The following is a 21237-nucleotide window of genomic DNA, read 5'->3' as shown; positions in this document are numbered from 1 at the left end:
TGTGCTGCCGCGAGCTGGCCACCGGAGGGGGCGAACAACCGCCAACCTGTTGCTGGCCCGTCGCCGTTCCTCAGCCCTGCGAGGAAGTGAGGCACCAGCGCTCGCCGAGCTGAGCGCGCAGGACGTTTGCGGAGCGCGCCGCGGCGAGCACAGCTGCCGGCCAGCGCGGGGCGGGCGGCACGGCCCCCGGTGCAAATCGGAGTTGTTTTTTTGTTTTTTTTTTTTTTTCTTGGAGCGACACTGTCCTTAGGTCTCTAATCCCAAATGCGCCGGCTCAGCCTCGTCTACACTCTAATCTGCGTACACTTCTGCAGCTATCGGGACACTTCTGCGACCCCGCAGAGCGCATCCATCAGAGCTTTGCGCAATGCCAATCTTAGGCGAGATGGTAAGAGGCTCATTTTTTTTAATCTAAAAAAGAAAAAAAACTTCTGTTGTAGGCAACCCCTCCCCACCCACCCCCCATTTTTCTCGTGAACGCGGACTAAACGCCTCGTTTCGGGAGGGGATTTCTGCCTGTCCCCAATCCTAAGAGAACCCCTTCTTCCGCAACGGGACTGAGAGTGTGGGACGCGTCCGCGGGGACTAGTTCGGGGCAGGTGGCCCAGCTCGCTGGACTCGGGGACGTCGTCTGTGTCCCGGAGCCTCCATCCAGGATGCGGCGTCTCATCCCAGAGTTGGAGAAAGTTGGAGGCTGCGCCGTCCCTTGGCCAGACTCTTGGACTTGAAAGTAGCAAAGATCGGGCGTTTGTGATAGGCGGAGGAGTCCAGAGCGGCCCTCGCTGGGGATATGGATTTATGAAGGTGGGGGCACGAAGAGCTGTAGGGCAGTAGAGTAGTTGAACAGGGCGCACAGGGACAGCGCGTTGATGTGTTATTTGCTTTAGGAGGGGTGGTGTTGCCCTTTCTTTCCCTTACGTGACTTTCGCACCCGAGCTCAGCTTGGCTCAGAAACTCAGGCTGGCGCGAGGGCTTCCGGGGTTTCCAGTGTACCGCAGGGGGCCTGGCTTCTGCCGCAGTTTCCTTTCAGGGCCACTTTCCAGCTGTTTGCAAGGAGCGATCATCCGGATCATCCCGGAACAGCTCTCTTCCACGGGGTCCCAAGCCCGGGTGATTTTGTTTGCTCTGGAAGACACCTGGGTCCGGGTTCCAGAGACTCTAGCTTGAGCGCCTTTAGTTTCTGGGGCTTCCACCAACATCTGAAAATGATTCAGCCTTGAATATCTGGCTGCAGCTGGTGTTCCCATCACTTTGCAGCTGTTTCTGCTTTGTACCTGAACGGACCCACAAGTTTTGGTCTGTCCTACGTCAAAACTATTCTCTCCTGCTCACTGAAAGTTCTATTTCATCCCCAAAGAGATCAGCAAGCTGATCTTAATGCTTTCACTGTTTGAGCTGGCAACATTTGACTGTCTGGATAGATTCCTATGAGCTACCTCATTCTCTCATCACTTGTTTTTTGGTATATCTTTGATTGAACCTTCACTGAAAAATTTTTGGACTTTGAAAAGAAAATAGATATTTTGGCCAGGTTTAGTAATCCCAGCACTTAGGAGGCTGAGGCAGGAGGATTTTCCTGAGTTGAAGGCCAGCCTGGGGTACATAGTGATTCCAAGGCCAACTTGAACTACATAGCGAAATCCTGTTGTGATTGATAAATAAATAAATAAATAAATAAATAAATAAATAAATAAATAAATAAAATTTAAAAACAGAAGCACAAAACTTTTTTATATTTTCTGGTGACAAGTGGACTAGATTTCAGTGTGCTCAGTAATGTGAAGTACTAAGATATGTGGCCTGAGAAACCACATTCAGCTTACTTTAACACATGACTTTTTTATGTAAAATATTTCAGCAGTGCATTTTTGATAATCATATGAAGCACAAAAATTGCGTACTAAATTAAAAATACGTTTAAGATCAAATTTTCACTGTTCATTTTACTCCGGGTTTTCACGAGACAAATATTTTCCTACTTGATTCTTTTTAGTCTTGTTAAAGTTTATACTTTGTATGCCCTTTTAGCTGCATAGAGTAAAATGCCATTTATGATCTGCATGACTTCATAATTTTGTAATCCTTAGTCTCCAAAGTACATGTATCAGTTACAAGAAGTCAAGGACAGAACATGAAAAGTATGTAACCATTTTTCACTAACCCAAAATGCTGGCTAAAATCAAAGCACGAAGCTCGGAGGAGTTTTTCTTTTTCTTTTGGAAGGGAATATTCTCATTTTGGTTTTTACTGTTAAAACTCTGTGCATCTGCCTAGTTAATATGGGAAATGCTTTGTTTCATCCAAATTCTATAAACTGCCCTGTGTTTATAGTTCTTTATATTTTAGCTCACAGTGTTTTTCAGTTACTGTAAAAGTACACACACACACACACACACACACACACACACACACTTGGATTAGTTCAAATTGTTTAATATGTTCCTCAGTACCTGTCTCCTCTTAGAAATAAGACAGAGAAACATGTAGACATTTAAAAATCATTTTATATACACTAAAAGTAATTAGAACATCTAATATGCTGTTAGTTTGAGGAATTTTCAAATGGCAGATATTTCTTGAATTTGTAGGATTCTCAGAGAACATCAGTGGTGCCTCTCGGGGAGTGAGACTGAGCCATAGGAAGTGTGTAAGTCTTAGATACTACAATATTTTGTGTTCCTCCGAAAAGCCAGTATATACAAACTGATATATAGTATACCTGTGACAACATTTCATAGGGAGGATGATTAGAAAAAATGCCTCAAAAGGTTCTTTGAGGGGATATTCTTGCTAATGAAAGGGACCAAGAAATAATTCCAGAGAATTTTGGTAAGAGAATAAAAAGGGTCTTGGGAAAGGTATCATCGGGAAATCCTGGTGACAGTAGTTGAGCTGACAGAAAGTAATGACTTACTAAGTTAAACCATTGTTCTGGTTTCAAACATTTTCTGCTTTTTCTCCCAAATTTCCCTAATCCTCATTGAAGAAGACAATATTCTTGCTATTTTGACTATCAGATTTCAAATGGTGCAGTCTTCACCCCAGAATGGAGAAAATTGCAGCCTGTACCACCATGTAGTCAGCCTTTTACCCTTCTAGACGCAAAATTAGCAAAGATTTGGGATTTGTGAGAGGTGGAGAAGTCAGCAGTGGACTTCTGTGGGAGATTTGTGTCTGTCTGTCTGTCTGTCTATCAAACCATCAATGTATCCATCTATAAGTAAAAAGTGGAGGAATGATGCATTTCAGTACAGTACTTGTATCTGGAGCAGGACATATAAGCTTGATGAGGACTTGGGTGTGGAATATATTCAGGGGAAATATAGAAAATAAAGATTTTCCAAACATGAATTTAGGGCCTTAGGAGATCTGACTCTCAGATTACAGGTGGTAGGAAGTCATAATGAAAAATTAGCTGTGACTGTTGAGAGACTATTACCTAACAATGGAAGCATCTTTGTAGCTGGGAAAGACACATTTGCTCCTGCTCACATGATTAGTTGTCACCTGATGTTGGGATCAAGAAAGGAACAATGAAGGGAACTGTCCTGTAAGAAAGGCGTGTGGTAGGTCAGAGTCTGTCCAAATGTATACCAAAATCCTTGCTTTTGATTCATGCCTAATAGCTCCAGAGAACTGGAGTAGCTAAGAAATGATGGGCAGATACATAGTCTTCTACCATTATAAGAGGCTGGTCTGCTGTCATCTTCTGACCTTCCAGAACTGTCCATCACAATCTATTCTTGCTCTATGGAGATATCTCCAGACGCTTTCATCTGCAGAAGGCTACAAGTGGCCCAGTGGAGGGTACTTGAATTTAGTCCCTCTCTCCAGGGACTACAATAACAAAATTAAAATATAATAATTTGGGGAACATTATTGAATGTTTATAAAGTGGTATCTCAGTTCATAAATTTAATTTGTTTTATAATTTTTGAGGAAAGTAGCTGGAGTTGTGTTTGTCACCCGATATGAAGTTTGTAAATGGAAACAAAGTTCTACTGAACGCTTTTGTTTGAGAATGGAATTGTTTGCAAACAGATGCTTAATGAGCAAAGATATTACTGTGTTTTTGTTTTTATCATATTTACTGTTCTTACAATACATTGATTTACTTTTGATACTCATTCTGAAATACAAAGAAAAATATCAGTTTAACAATAGTGTCCACATACTCTTATTTTAGTGGCTATACAGTTGGTGCTTTTGTGATAATAAGCGGTGCTAGCTCATAGTGCGGATCAAGAAGTATAAAGATAGCAACTCACTGACACAGTTCCTTATTTTAAAATCTGACTAGCCAGGACTTCCTGATTAAGGGTTTAAAAATACAAGTATATTCTTCATTTTCTTGTCCTTTTGTTGCTTTGTGAAAATACAGGTGTTGCTGATAAATGATTCTGGGTTTTATTCTCTTTGGTTAATATAATGTTACTTGAGTCACCTATTGTCATTATCTAGTGATTGTAAAGCAGTTAATTTTTTTATAAATTTGAACTTCTTGTCTCGTGAACTCTAAGAATGAAATCAGGGACCAGAAAAAGGAAGTTAGGAAAGCATTTATGGGAAATAAGAAGAAAATAGCTCTCGGTAGATGGATATTCACCAGAAGGGGACTCCAGAAGTACAATTGCTGATGTGATGTCTTTGTTTTGGCCTTACATAGATAAGCAGAGTGCAAGAGGCTTTGTAGAATTAAAAAAAAAAAATCAATTCCTTTGCTGGAAACCATGAAGTCTGCATTTTTAAATTTACAGCCCAGATGTTAGGGAATAACTGTCAACTAACTTAGCATAGTCTGCCAAGAACCTTCTTCCTGGTAGGAAGAGTACCTATCTATTTTTATTTTAACTTTTATTTTTGGTATTGTGGTTTCTTTTACATTTTTAAATTTAACTGTGATTTAACTTAGCTCTTATTTTGGTGTCAGTGCCGATTTCTTTTTCTCTCAGCAACTATCTTTTAGGCTGTGCATAAAGTATAGTAACTCAGTGGTGGGGCACCAATAGCATGCATGCCACGGCGGGTTGTTTGCATCCATGGAAGCTCTAAAAGCTTTGTCATCACTGGGTAACTGAACTATCAATTATACTCTCAACAATAGGCATGTAGTTTTAGTAATTGTGTTGTTTTAGATTTTAAAACAGTCAAGCTTGTTTCTCAAATAATATGGCATTCTTTTGTGATAACTGATGACAGCACATTGACTTTGTTGCTAAGATCAGAGATTAAAGGGAAGGCAGCAAAACAGAGCAATGGTACCACATTATTTTTAAGTATCTGAAATCTTAGAATCCGATTAATGTGTGAATATCCAGTTCTTCTGTTCAACTCTAAGGGTGTTGAAGAGTCCTAGTCTTAAAAAGCAGAGCCTCTGGTTACACATTTTTCAAATCAGCATGGCTTTGATTTCCCACCATGGACAATATTTAATCGAAATTCTTTTAGAGAGGAGGGTTTAGGTAGGCGTCTGTATGTTGTGCAGTAGAAGACACTACTAGGTTGTGAACTGCAGTACTGGCCATTATAAAGTCATTGAGTGACGGTAGTTTTTGTCTACAGGACATTCCTCTTTAGCAAATGAAAGTAAAATTGTATTTTTTCAGAACAGTAGGGTTTAACCATGGAGTACAGCCCACAGAGTTGTTCATGCCTTCTAAACAGCAAAAAGCCTAAGCACGCTGGGCAGGACTCTGAGCTGTGTGGTCACAGGGCCTCATCATTGTAAGAGTCTGGAAGGATACACATATTTCTTTGTCCTTCACAGCTGAGTCATAATGCTCGTAACCTTTCTTCTGGACCTTACTCTTGAATTTTCTTTGTTGAAGTGATCTGGTTACTTACAAAGTTGGTTTCTGAGTACCTTGATGAAATCTTTTTATTAAAATAGGAAAGTTTTTAGGTGAACTAGTTATAAGATGCTTCAGACTCATATAGGCTGTGTCATTTAGATATTACATTAATCTTTCACAAAGCATCAAGTTGGCTTCAGGATAGTGTTGATTTAGTGTCTAAGTCACCTAATCTCTTTCAACATTTGCCTTTTGAGGTGATTCTTTACCTGATTTAGATTTTCTCCAAAGACAAAAGATAACACCAAGAAGTCTGCCACTGACTTCTGCTTTATTACTTATTTGAGGGTTATCTTTTGCTTTCCTAATGTCTTCCATATCTTTTGTTAGATGCTCAGCTGTCTAGCACGATATGAACAAAACGTACATGAACCCTGCCAGCCTGGAACTTGCAGCTAGTCTCAGTATTGAGCTTACCATCTGAGGCATGCTGCAGATTGACAAGAATCTATAGAATTGCTCTAAAAGTCAAGGAATAAGGAGACTGTGCACATTAGCTTCAGATTCTGTAACCCCCCTTTCAACACAGTAACTCCAAATTCATCCCCATTCTTCTGCTTCGCATGCTGTATTTGAGTTCGTTACAGATTTTTATTTGAAAAGCAGGTAATTCAGCACAGAAGCCCCCTATAGTATAATAAGCACTTTCATGGGCGATGAATTATAGGAGTTCACAAGGGCCATCTAATGGAGACTTCAGAGTTTAGAAAGGCTTCCTGAGAAATAGCATCTGAACCAAGAAATGAAAGAGGAACAGGAGTTAAGAAGTTGGGGGGAATTGAGAAGAGGGAATTGAGAGGAGTCTCCCAGTGGACAGAGCAACCCCAGGCACAGTTGGTGCAAATTCAGGTAAGCCAATGTCCTCTGGTAAAGGATCTGGAGGGTAAAGTGAAGGACTTTGGCCATGATGCTGAGGGCAGTGGAAAGCCACTGAAGTTACCTAGTGCCACCTGCGTTTGAATGCTGAGTGCCGGTGTTCCTGAAGAGGGAACCAGGCTAGTTCTGTGATCGGGCCAAGAGTGACCACTACCCACCACCTGGGGATCACGTACAGATCGAGTTATTTCATTGTCAGTTGATAGTAGAGGATACGAGGGGTTTCCTAGTCAAAATTCTCCAAATAGTATTTGCCCTGTGCCTCATGATATTCCTGGGATCTTTCCATCCTAAATGACTGTCTGCAGCTCAGCATGGCAGATATTATTTTGTTAATTCTACCTGAGGTCCCAATAATAAACTATAAAGGGTGAAGGTAACCCATATAGGGTTTAACAGTACTTTAAGCTATTTCAAATATTTACATTTCAGAATTAATGGAATTTGAACGGCAGCATTTTATAATTAAAATTGTATCAAATTATATTAAATAATTTTTGTGTGAAGGAAAATTCGAGCCAAAAAACTCCAGGGGGATAATATATTGTAGCAAAAAGGAAAGGATCCAAGACAAATGCTGCAGCAAAAGTGTCCTGCTCCCTATATCATATTTCCAGACCAAATGCAAGTCATAAATAAAGCAATAAGCCCACAGGACACTGCAGTGCACATGCGCACATACAGGAAGAAATATTTTCTCCTGAGGATTTTTTTTTCAGAACAAGAATTAAACATGTTTTGTTTCCTGCAAGCACTGGTGATGGAGCCAGTAATATATCTTTTCCCTATCTTCACCCTGGTATGCTGACATCACTATATTAGCTTTAATATGGATAGGTTGTTCATGTGCCCTTTTGTGATTTGTGAGGCAGGCAGCTGAGTGATTTTGTACATTTAGGACAGGGGAGGTCCATGGAAGTGCCATAGCACTAGCCTGTGAACTGTCTTTCAGCATGGGGAGTAATCTTCTCTCAGATTTTATGTTTTTATCTACTGGAACACTTTTGTAGAGTGTGATGGTAAAAATTGATAGTTTTCAATACATGTTTTGTTTTTAACTTGAAAAGATTCATTTGAAATGTTTATTATTTATTTTTAATTTTCAAAATTATATGTGTTGATCACATGCAATATGTGGTTTTGGAAGAGGTGCATATCGTGGAATGGCTAACTCAAGGTAATTATCATACGCATTTCCTCACATACTAATCAATTTGTGTGTGTGGTGAGAACGCTTCAAATGTACTCTGCTGGCAATTTCTAAGAGTGTATTATAGTCATTAACTGTAGTTATCATGTTCTACACAGAAGGATTCTTGATTTTTAAAATTTGAAATCCACATGCCTTCTCTGGGCTGAAGGAGCTCAGGTACAATTGCTGGGTACGTGCTGTAAACAGCATTCAGTGCTGTGTTGGTTCTGAACAAGACTTCACACCTAGGGTGAGAAGATGTTGACAGTTTCTGCATTTTATTGAAACATTTAATGAACAACATCATAACAACGTGTTTTTATGGTGTTTAACTCTTCAGCAAAGTCATATTTGGAAAGCAAAACCAAATGAAGCAATAAATAGACAACAATTCGCTTAAAAGCTAAAATCAGTGTCACAGCGTGTAAACGAGTTCATGAAGCTCATATGCAGACACTAAGAGACTGTTTGTCTTTTCTTTCTATGTAATGCCGTTAGACTTCTTCACATGGTTTCCATATTCACAGCTGAATAGAAGCATGGAATTTGAGGAGAAAATTGGTTTGAGTTATTCACACTATTAACATTGTACAGTGGCAGCCAATGATCTTCTTGCCTTCTCTTATTTTGTAGGTCTTGAAATTTTTCATGAGACCTAAGCAAGAACAGCAGGCTTAGGCTTCTTATTGAATAAGGAGAAAATAATTTCAACCTATTTCCGTATATTTCTAAGAAACTGCTATACTACAACCAGTAAAGTCCATGGTTTTTAAAATGATGTGCTTGGGCCCTAAAGGAAAGTTCGTATTATGAATTTGGTAGGTTTACCAAGTTCCTAAGCTACAAGTGGTATTAGCTTAGTAATAAAATGGAGTTCAACCAGAAAAGTGAGAGTGTCTGTTATTAAAAACTCCATAGAGAATAATGATTGTCACCTGGATGATAATAAGGTATTAGTATCACTCTTCTACTAACTAATAGATGTGTATTATTCAAGAAGGAGGTGAACAGGGGCTTTATTGGCACTTTGTATTAGACCCTGTTGGATTCAAAATCTTCAGTATCATGAATGAAGGCATAGAAAACACATACACATGCATATTTTAGTTGGAAAGTTAATAGGTTGGATCAGATACAGGGATTGGCAGGCTTTGTTTTGAAGGCCAGAAAGTAAACATTTTAGACATTTCAGACCAGAAAGTCTCTATTGCCACTGCTCAGTTCTATCACTGTAGCATAAAAGCAGCCATAGAAATGGCATGTGAATAGCAATGGTTATACAACTTTTTAAAAGTTTGTAAAACTTTGTTTACAAAAACAGACAGTGGACCTGCTGGTGAAAGTTGCAAAGAATCCACATGCTCTTGGGTTGAAATATGGGTTGAACTATCAAGACGAAATTTAACTAGGATAAATGCAAAGTCTACTTCTTTGGTAGAAAATAAAAGCCGCTGCACAGTTATAGCATCAAAGAACTTGGTTTAGCAGGAGCTCATGCTGTGATAGACACTTAGATAGAGATGTGTCCGTATCTGCATGTATCTATCTCCTAAGTAATCTAGCTGAGCAAAGCTTATGCTGCAATGAGTCATGTAGTTGCTACAGTGCAAACCTGATCCTCACTCTACTCCCTTGTCGGAAACAGGGAGGCGCCAATGCTGTGTACATTGAGCTTCTTTCTGATCAGTTCTGTGTTTGAGTGTGTTGTTCTTTCAGTCCCTCTCCTTTGCATGATGTCACCCTTTGATGATTCTGTTAGCCCCATGACCTGAATCTGTAAGATTCACTACTGGTTTTCATCTTTAATCTTTCCCTTCTTATTGGATCCATCCCCTCAGCCAACTAGTATATTCAAGATCCTTTGTTCTGTCTCACAACACGCACAAGTTGCCGTGCCGTTTCTCTTCACTTCATCATTACATGGACTTCCTCTGTCTCACCATCATTCACTGTGTGCATCACCTTTCATCTCTTGTCCGCATGGCCGTTTGAAATCATCTCCAGCTCTGCAGTGACCATTTTGGATGAACTTACTAGGATATGTCCAAGTCTGTTCTGTGATTGATCTGTTTCTTCTGGAAAGATTTCTTTCCTTCACTGGACTTTGCTCTGTGTTTGTCTTAAGTATTTCTAAATGATAAACTTGAAATGGTGATTGAAATAAAGCCAAAGGTAGCACAATATTCATTTAGGTTCTTTGGAGAAGCAAGATTATAAAAGGCTTTAAAACATATTCCATGTTTCAGTTTTTTCCTATCCCTGTTATGAACAGTGAAAAAGGAATGATTTCCCAATGTCATGTGTATCCTATTAATATAAAAAAATTCAAAGGTAAAAGAACTACCACATTATAACTTAGCAAGTCCTGAAACACCAACATTTTGTGGATAAGACATATTGTTTTAAACACAAACATTATCCCATGGCTATTGGATACATATACCGACTTTTTCCAACATTTTTAAGTACTGCTTTGTCTTTTTTTTCATTACCTAGGTCTCACTGAGCCTTCCTGTCTCCCTCATAAATACTGGCGTGTTTTCTTAGGCTCTAAACCCTGCCTTCTATTCCCGCTTTTCTCATTGATTATCTCTGGGGAATCTTTAGCAAAAGCATTAATTGTTGCTTATGGGCATATAACTATTAAGTGGGCATTTTCTCCTCTGCTTTTTTATTTTGTCTTTAGACTTGGTTTTTATTTTACTGACTGAGGTTTATAATTAGTGATCTCAGTGATACTTACACCCTCCAGTTCAGAAAGTATTAATGTCAAATAATTGTTTTTAAAAATATTAAATTGTTTCTCTGGTGATGAATTCCTTAGTATTTATCTTTTGCTGTTTCTGTTCAAGACACATCATAGTTGTTTTGGGGTGAACTTCTCAGTAATTACACAGACCAAGCGTTATATTTTAGACACAGGGATTCCCCTTCTCTGAGTGACTTTGCCTAACTCCCCACAATCCTCAAATAGAATCACCTAGTCCTTTTTTATCTCCTATTTCTATCATGAAATAAGTACAATGGCACTTATTTATTTATTTATAAATGATTTTTTGTTTTGTTTTGTTTTTCTCCGGTACCGGGAACCGAACTCATGACCTTGCGCTTGCCAGGCAGGCGCTTTGCCACTGAGCTAAATCCCCAGCCCCCTATTTATTTATTTATATAGCTGAAATCTGTTGATATGTGTGTGCTGACAATATGGCAGAGTATCCTCTTTGTCCATTTCACTGGCTGGCACATGGAAGAAGATTAATACTGTTTGAAACCAGTAAATCAAACAATCAGTGTTCTTTTTTTATGAAAGATCGTTGGGCCACACCAGCCCCCTAATTATAATATTGTAGGAGAGAGAGTACAAAACATATTTGCATGAAATGCTTTCACAGTAAACATGATATAATCATATATATATATATGTATATATTGTTTTTAAGATATGTGGTATTCGTGACTGTGAGTACATGAAAGTACTACCTCACATTTCTCAAGTACTTCTAACAAGGCAAAATACTTTCATATTGATAATAAGCAATATCTCAGGCCTTGGCGTTTAGCTCGGTCAGGAAGCCCTGGCCTAACATACTTGAAGCCCTTGTGCTACCACTGTACTACTAAAACCAGCAACAACTGCAGCAACAATAAAAGCAGCAATTAACAGTGACTTGGAGTAAAGAACTGATGATATGTTTCCAAAAGACTTTGTTGAAAATCCTGATTATACGTTTAAATTGCTACCTTAGATATAAGCATAACATTATTGGTGAGTTTAGAATTGATAGCAATGCCATATGGTTCAGGCCCTTTCCCGGAGACTCCAGGCAAGCATAGCCCTGCCAGCAGTTAGATTTTGGCTCGTGGAAGCTGACATCAACTGTTTCTCTAGAACTGCATGAGAGTAAATGTTTGTCACAGAAGCCACCAGGTTTTACCAGGTTTTACGAAAGATGAATACTTGAACTGCCTAGTTTGTTGAATCCAGATTCCCAAACGGTTATCAAATTTCAGAGCCCAGTAAATCTATATTAACAGTTTAATGGTCTATTTAGATTCCCACGCCTAAGAATTCCATAGTGAGACAAACCTCATTTCTGTCCTGTCTCTCTAGCAGAAGGTCTGGAAAATCTGGCAGCAAATCTTACTTACTTCTCAAGTGATGAAAAGGCCAATGAACCTATTTCATTATATTATAATTGGTTCTTTTTTTCCCACTGTTAGTTGTGTTTTGTTCTAGTTTTCCAATTTTTTATTGTAAAGAAGACAATTAAACACTAAAAGTAATGGTATAAAATTTCAAAACAAGATTATAGAAGTGTAACAATGGTTAGGACATTGTGTATTGTTATCTTCAAAGTAGTTGCTCATATAACAAGATGTAGGCCTGGAAAATTGATCAAATAATGTAGGCATAAACCTTTCCTTTCAATGAGCTAATAGTAATTGGTAGTATAACTATTTTAACTATCTTGTGTGTGTATATATGTATGTGTACTATTTATTTATCTACTTTTACTTTTCCCTTCCTTCTTAAAAATTTCCCAGTATCTACTTTTACTTTTCCCTTCCTTTCTTAAAAATTTCCCAGTAGTGATGTCTTGGCTCATGTTTGTTTGTTTGTCATAACAAACATCTCATTTGACATCAACTCTGTTCATTTCTGTACTAGAGTCTATATATAAAAGTGTTGAAAATGATGTGATAAATATTTTGTTAATTATGTGATAATCATGTATGTAAGAATCACTATCATCTGCAGAGTCCTTGCTTGTGCACAGAGTATAGTGATGTAATGTGGTATTTGTAAGAATGATGACATTAGTGTAGATTAGGTAGTGGAAATGAGGAAAAGATGGATCTGGATGAAATATTTGCAAATATTAAAATTATTAGTAATTCAAAGTATGGGACAGAATCAGAAAATTCCAGTTGAATTTCTGAGCCCAAGACTTTTAGCTGAAATTTGAACCTAGCTCTTGCCAAGCACTGTCCAAGAAAAAAATTACATAATCCAATTTCATTTAAAATTTTTATTAGCCAAATAAAGAAGCAAAAATGCATGAAATCAATTTTGATCTACTTATGTAACATAATATGTATTAAAATATTATTTCAATGTCAAATAAATCGTTTAAAATTATTGAGATTTCTTTTAGAATTCTTTTGATTGCACAGTCTTTAAAATCTGCCATGAATCTTACTTTTTTTTTTTTTTGGTTTTTTTCCAGTACCAGGAACCGAACTCACGACCTTGCGCATGCCAGGCAGGCGCTTTTGCCGCTGAGCTAAATCCCCAGCCCCCGAATCTTACATTTATAGCACATCTGATTCCGGACTAGTCACTTTTCAAATGTGCAGTACCGTCTATGCCATACCACCTGAACATGCCCTATCTCACCAAATGTGCAATGCCAAGTGTGTTTACTCATGGCCAGTTCAAACACACAGCTCTAGGACATGAAGATCATTTACTGAGACTAGCATGAGTCATTATCTATTTCCAATATTTAAAAACAAACTACTATAATTTACAAATGTATTTGTCTGTTTTCATCTTTCAATATGTTGAGGTCAACTAAGACACTTTTTAGGAAGATCAAAAATTCAACATGAAAATGTTTTATGTCGTTTATATTTGAATTTACTATTGTGTCAATATCAGTGCAGTTGACATTTCTAGTTACTTTCAGATTTTCTTCAAAAATTAAAAAAAAATTATGGCCACCTAATAAACTCATAATCAACTAGCCTACCTAGTCAGCAAAAAATTTGAGAAAAACAGAACCCTTCTATTTGTGTGTATATTTGATATAAAATAGTCTATATCTCTTTAGATTTCTTAGCATTCATTTGAAGCATGTAATTTTTATGAAAATTAAATGTTATGAAAACTGTCAAGCATTTAAAAATTTTAGGCTTCCTATTATGTGGTCTAGAATTTAAGGGTGATTAATAAAGATTACTGTAGAAATATAAAGCATTCTTATTTGTGTTAAGTATCATATCTCTACCAAGTTTTTCATTAACTCTTTGTTGACCTGGTATCTTGGTTACTTTTCTCTCATTGCTGAGACAAAATACCTGGCACCTAAAATTAAGGAAGGAAAGGTTTATTTATCTCACAGTGGTTTCAATCCATATTCAGCTGGCTCCAAGGCAGAGTGGCACATGGCAGAAGGCAAACATTCATGGTGGCAGAAAACAGCAAAGGCAAAAAAGCAAAAGGGAGGAGGGGCAACAGGTAGTTTCTTTTCCTCTCTTACACTGTATGCAAACTACCTGCTCCAGGGCAAATGGAGCACTCTTGTCCACAATTGCAATATTGGATCATGAATCAATCATGAACTCTAGAAGCCCCGCCCCATGACTGCATGAGGATTTGAGGGGACATGCAGACACAGACCATAACACCTGGCTTTTCATTTACTTATAATCTGGGCAAGCAAAACTATTCTGTTAAGTAAAATGACTTGTAACAATGTCTAATTTTTCATTAACTGACTCTAGGAACATCTCATTAAATTCTCTTTCCATGAGGGGCTCATTATAATAATGATGACCTATAAAACTTTCAATGATGTAAAATTTACTTCTATTTGTGGAGAATGCAACCCAACTGGTACATTCTGATAGCTCATCACAGGAAAGACCACAACATAGTGTACCTAGTTTTCAAAACAACTACACAGGATCAGAAAGTCTTGTTCTAACAGTTCCATGTGTGCCTTGTGTTGCTGAAAACATTTTATTCCAAAGTCACATTAGCAAAGTAGTGATTTTAAAAAGTCGTATTTTTAGTGTACCCTAGTTCCTGGTGTGTACCATTTTTATTTATTTTTATCTGAAATTATATCATTTATTTTTATGTTTATGTTCTGTCTTTCTCCAAGACCATAAACTCTTTAAGGATATAGACTTAATCTCTTTGTGTCTGACTGGTGTCAAGGAAGTACTCAGTAAATATTTGCTGAATAATTGAATGAAATCAGCACGGTATAATTCAAGGGAAGTTCAGATTTAGCAGCTCATAGGTCCTCTTCCTTGAGTAGCTCTTCACAAAGCTCTATTACCTAATTTGATATTCATAATTTTATGTACCTTTTCTTAAAGAAGGTCCCCCCATTGTATAAGTGTCAGAAGTCACAAAATCTGTATTATTCTCAGTAGTAAGAGACCCATCTTGTCATTTGAAGTCTTCTCTGAAGAAATGTGGAAACAAGTGAAAATATACTCTATGGATGAACAAATCAATGCTGCAAGAGCCTGTTACCTCAAGAGCTGTATTAACTACATGTTCTAGACCAGTATAAAACATTCTCAGCATCTGATCCCCACAGTAATCGCAGTGCTCTTGTGATACTTTCCTGGTGCACATTTCCACTCACCACTGAGACTTGTATATCCCAAAGATCTTTTGCATTCTTCCCCAAACATATGTCTTCCAATTGTACAGTTACATAACTTAATTAAATGTTGTATTACACAGCAAAATATAAAAGTAAAAAGGAAATGTTATCTGTATCTTGTGTAATGGAATGTTTTTCTAAACTTCAGTAGTGAATTGCTTAAAAAGATTATTAGGATAGTGTATTAGTCTGCTTGGAATGCCGTAAGAGAATACCACACATGTGGTGGATTGAAACAACAGATATTTATTTCTTGTAGTTCTGGAGGCTGCAAAGCTCAAAATCAAGTTGCCATTCAATTCATTTTCTGATGAGGCTGCTATTCCTGGTTAAAACTGGCCACCTTCTTCTGTAAGCTCACCCGGTCTTTCCTCTTTGCCCGGACAGAGAAGTGGTGTTGGTGGTTTCTCTTCTGTACATAAGGACACTCGTGTTCCCTGATGAAAGCCCTACGCTAATGAGCCTCACTTAACATCAGTTACCTCTCCCAGTGCTGTGTCTCCAGATGTTTTGGCACGGCGGGGTGGGAATCAGGATTTCAGCATATGGATTGTGGGGGGTCCTACCTCAGTCCATAACAGTTAGTACAAGTGAGGCACTTGAACTGTTCTTCAAAGAGTGAAAATAAAGTAAAATAAAGCTAAAAATGCTAAAGGGGCTTTACATATACATGACGTCACAGACGCCTTTTATTTTTTTTCAACTTTCAAGCGAGAACAACTAGATTTATTAGACAACTTATGCCTGTAGCTTATGAAAGCACAGTTAGAAAGAATTTTATTAGCCTGAGACATACTCAAAGCAAAGGCCTCTATGTCAGATTAGAACTCAGTCACAGGAATGTACATTTATACCTTACTCTGTAAGAACCTGCAAAGCTCCCCATTTTAACTGGCATTTTAATCGATCCAGTACCATTTCAGCTATGTTAAATATGTTACCATGGTGTGTTTGGAAAATAATGTCTTAAAGAGATGCATGCGCTGGTTCATGTAGCATCCAATTTATATCAGCAGAGCTTGATGAGATTCATTAATGTGTAAAGAAAATCTAGCCTGATGAAAACTGCATGGGATAATGATTAAGGGTGACAAGACCTCAGTCAGTGTCCCGCCCCTACCGCTTGCTAGCAGTGTGTTCTTGGGAAATTATTCAGCCGCTGTTGGACTCAGAATAAATGACATCAGTAACAAAACCACATATGTTTATGAAGTGGATGTGAAAATTAAATTCTTACTGTATATAAAACATGTAGCACAATATCAGGGAAACAGAATTCAATGCATGATAGGGAACTTAGTTACCTATATTAAACTGTATATTAAGTAGGGTATCTTATAATGTTTCTGCATTTCTAAATATATCTTAAATGATGGAAAATGTATCTTGCTATGAATGGTAGTAACCAGTATGAGTAAAATGCATTTATATCATGACTTCTTAGACTCCTAAATTTTACCGCTGGAAAGCTTCTTAGAAGCAGGCATGTATATCTTCTTACTGATAGTCAATAAACTACGACATAGAGCACAGTCAAGACTTAAATGAATCCTTCTCACTTTTTATCTATTGCTCTTTGTGCAGTCTTTCAGATGTCCCTGTCTACTGGTAGGTGTGAGAGTTGCCAGTCTCAGTAGAGATCAGTGAGAACGTTAAAGTGGCTTTACTAGCACCTTATTGGTTGAGTCTCACCTTATTGGTTGAGCCTCAAAGTTGTTTTCAGTTTAGACTTTTATGTGATAAATATAATGGCTGTACTTTTTAACCTTTAATAGAAAGCAGTGATAAGAATTGATAATTTATAGTTTTTCATTTTTGTTGTCATTGTTATTTATAATCTTAGCCTCCAGTGTTCCACTTCCTGGGGTATATATGTTCAAGCACCCTTTAGACCAAAAAAGTTGGCAGCCTGTTTGTAAGATACTTGACTTCACAGCAAACTGTTTTCTGTGTATAAATCATGAATCTAAACACACTCAGAATCCAGGGTGAAATTCATACCCCACTTGCCAATCAAAGCTTCTGTTAACGCCTCAAAACTATGTAATCTAATCTTAAGGAAAAGCATAAAAACTGAACTACTTTAAATAACCATAACTGGATTTGAAAAATAGAGAATGCAATTTGACAATGGAACCAAGGAAAAAACAAGTACATCCTTTCGTGGATTATAAGCAGGGCTTTGAAAGTGAGTCTTGTTTGATTTAGAGTCATTTGCTGAGTACTCACTATCTACCAGGCACTTTGTCTGCAAGGTAGTACAAGAGACATGATGCTCCACCTGAAGGTAGCCTGTTTGGCCTGGAGATTCTCAAGGCTGGTAAATTAAATGCACTATAGCTGAGTGCTAAGAGGAAGACAAGGGTGAGGCAACATTGAGGAGAGCCTCTTTTCCAACACCAGGGAAATACTAAGTCTTCCTCAAAGAGCTTGGGTTACTCTAATGTTACTTTCTTTAATCAAAGAAAGATTGACATAGGTAGGTTAAACTCAGTGTTCCCCTGGTAGAATTCATATTGTCATGGAGGACAAAGTCGCATAAGAATTCTAACAAACAGGATTTCTGCTTCGTTCTACAAACATTGGCTCTAGATCACTTTGTAATTCATGTTTGCTCCTCTCTGGCGTGTTCAGCAATGCATAGGCTAGACATATACAGATACTGGATATTGCTTTATCATAAACTCTAATGTCTAACTGATTTTCTAAAGCAGGCCTGGCAAACAGTTCCTGATATGAAGATGTCCCTTATAATAAAGAGGAAATTATAGCTTCCTATCAAAATTATAATAAACAACCCCTCCTCAAAATTATTAAAATACATCAGATCTTTGTTGCTTTTAGGGGGATAGGACAGTACGAGTTAATGAACCCAGGGCCTTTTCACTGAGCTGCATTCCCAATCCTTTTAATTATTTTTTTGAGACAGGGTTTCACTAAACTGCCAAGTTGCCCAGTCTGGGCTTGAACTTTCAGTCCTCCGCCTCAGCCCCCCACAGTACTGAGGTGCATGCCCAGCTAGCTCTTTCAAACTCTATGTTGAGTAGAGGAAAAAATCAGTTTTCTTACAAAATATTAATGATAATACCTGTTTCTAGTATAACCTAGTAATGCAAGACATAAGGAAAATCTTTTCAGCTGCCTAAAATTAAGCAGGGAATCCTCTCTCTGTAAACCACATGAGTAGCAGCATGGAGCATTCTTCAGCGGCATGCTGCTTTCAGGGACCGCTTTCTTCTCTAGAATTTCCCGTAGTGATGAGAATGATTTCCTGGCCCAACTTAGGACACCCTGAACTCAGGTGACTTTGAAACCATGGTGCAGACAGAACCAGTGCCGTGAAAGAGTCATTGTCTTTTGCTGCATCAGCATGTTGGATCCCACAGGAAGCCTTGACCACATGGTGGTGAGTTATGAGCAGTCCTCCTGTAGAGGATTTTAGAGAAACAGAAAGTACTTCTTGGAAACACTCTCTTGTTCTATTCACAATGAATTTCCTAAGAACTTAGCTTTTTCTAAAGCACGATCAATTACATCTCAAACTCTCATTTAGTCTAATCAAAAACTTAGAAACTTCATGATAGGACTCATGAGATTAGAAAGCCCATAGTTGATCTTACAAATATTAACTGTTCATCTATTGTTAGTAAGGTATAGTGGCAGATGGGTAAGATGGTCATCTCTACAAATATAGGTACATCTGTGTGCACATCTACACACACATGTGCCTGAATGCATTATAATATTATTAAGTGTATATATATATATATATATATATATATATATATATATATGATATCTATGTAGATATATATGTGGTGTCACTAATAGTGTGATGTTAATATGACAAAGGTTAAAACATGATGCTGAAACAGTTCTAGATAGGGAGGGTTACCAACCCTAGAGATAGAAGTCCTTTTAATCTCAACAGTGATATTCACATTGAGATTAGAAATAGGGTGTTTGTATTAGTTTCCTAGAGTGTTGTGTCATATTGTTACAACCTTTGTGGTTTAAGACAACAGGAATTTATTCTCTTACAACTTTGGAGACCAGAAGTCTAAAACTGAAGCTTTGGTGGGGCTATGTGCTCAGGAGTCTCCTCCGGGCTCTTTTGTGTGTGTGTGTGTGTGTGTGTGTGTGTGTGTGTGTGTGTGTGTGTGGTTGGCTGCTGGCATCGCTTGGCTTTGGCCGCAGTTCCTCTGACCTCTGCCTTCCTGGTGACATTGCCCTTTTTCTCTTCTATATAACCCAAATCCCTTGACCTCCATTGTATAAGGACACTCAGAACTATGTATGAGACTAATCTTCATAATTAATAATAAACTCCACTCAGGATCCTGAATTAAATCATGTCTGTGTACGTGTGTGCCCATGGGACAGGGAGGACATCATTCACCACATTACAGATGAAAACATTTTCAAAAGCTAAGTATGAAGATTGCACGATGGGCTGAGAATGGAGGCTCAGCATAGAGGTGGCGGCAGGGAAGAGAAGGCGTGTCTCACAGTAAGGGGAAGTGACATCACTGGGGAGCGAAAGTTGCGTTTTGAGGAGAGGAGAGAGAAGCTAACAAGGATAAGGTGAGGCCAGGTGTGCGGGGCTCCTTCCTCCCTCCCTGGAAGCCATGGGGAAATGAATTAGAGAGCCACAGAGAATCAGATAGAAATGTACTAGCATCTTCCAGAAGAGGTCACAAAAGCCTCCAAAGAGCTGTTAACCAGGAAAATAGAAAAGAAGGAGAGAATTCAGCAGTAAAACCAATAAATGCAATTTGGAATTGATTCGCTTTTCATTCTCTAGATGAGAATTCTAAATGCCCAGATAACTAGGAGGGGGTTAGGATCTTAAAAGCACTAACGACATTAGAAGGTAGAAAGGGGGGCTGGGGATTTAGCTCAGCGGCAAAAGCGCCTGCCTGGCAAGCGCAAGGTCGTGAGTTTGGTTCCCGGTACCGGAGAAAAACCAAAAAAAAAAAAAAAGGTAGAAAGGATTTGTTGGGTTTGATGTGTTGCTTCATTTGCCTGTATGATATCCAGAAGGGCATGTTGTTGAAAATGTAGAGTATCCAGAGAGAGTTTGATTTTAGAATTACCTGTGTTGAAGAGTAAAGGTGCCACCAGAAAAGAATGACAAACAAGAGAATCTATTCAAAGTTACTCTGAGGAGTGTTTCTTTCACATGTTAGTTGAATCAAACAGAGAAGAAACAGTCCTAAATTTCCAGAAGCACACATTTGAGCACTTTTTGACACAGGATTGTTGGTTGGCATAGAGAATTGTTGGATTTACACTATTTTTTAAGCACTAAATGATTTTGTTTAAGCTCAATATCTGTAAGTTGTCTCTGCCCAAATAGTGATATGTGAATCTCACTATAATTCTCTGCATTTTGTGCTAAAATAATTTTCTCTAATCCTGACCTTATTAAAGTAGCACGGTTATATTTGCTCTTTGTTTTATGGTAATGACTGATAAACAAAATGCTAATTGGCATTACAATTTTGTGCTGTATTTATTCTGATATTCAAATGGTTTAATTAGAATTTAACTTGCACACCAGCCTGAGTAGCTGTCATCCTATTTCCTTTGGCTTTTTTGGTTCACAGAAAATTATTTGTTAAGGCAAGGGAAAAGCTCACTGTCACTGGGTGATTTTCAAGGAAGAAAGTTTTATTAACCAAGAAAATATGTAGTTGATCCCAATGATTTTGTTGCATGTGATGCTTTTGTTTCAGGTGAAAAAATGACTAGGTTATTCTAACTTTTGTGTTAGCCTTTAGTGTTTGCAATTGGATTGTTGTTGCAGGAGCTTATGTCTCGTTCAGTACTGATTCATATAAACTTGTTTTTTTTTCCCACAACTAATCAGATAGTAATTTCTCTTGGGGAACCTGGACTCACTTTTTCC

General features: G+C 38.0%; 1 protein-coding gene across 4 annotated transcripts in view; it reads left to right on the top strand.

The window, feature by feature from the left end:
• The first annotated feature begins 30 nt into the window (after positions 1-30).
• Pdgfd (platelet derived growth factor D) overlaps positions 31-21237 on the top strand; it is a 224359-nt gene continuing 203152 nt past the window's right edge. For all 4 annotated transcript variants that reach the window (XM_005377999.2, XM_013511231.1, XM_005377998.2 and 1 more), the window contains exon 1: positions 31-388. In XM_005377999.2, the coding sequence (XP_005378056.1) occupies positions 265-388 (124 nt within the window). In that variant the 5' untranslated portion in view covers positions 31-264. The remainder of the gene's footprint in view (positions 389-21237) is intronic.

This window comes from Chinchilla lanigera, unplaced genomic scaffold (assembly GCF_000276665.1).
Source record: "Chinchilla lanigera isolate Chin_1 unplaced genomic scaffold, ChiLan1.0 scaffold00011, whole genome shotgun sequence".
Lineage (NCBI taxonomy): Eukaryota > Metazoa > Chordata > Mammalia > Rodentia > Chinchillidae > Chinchilla > Chinchilla lanigera.
Note: the sequence above shows the minus strand (reverse complement) of the source record. Positions and strands in the feature narration are given on the sequence as shown.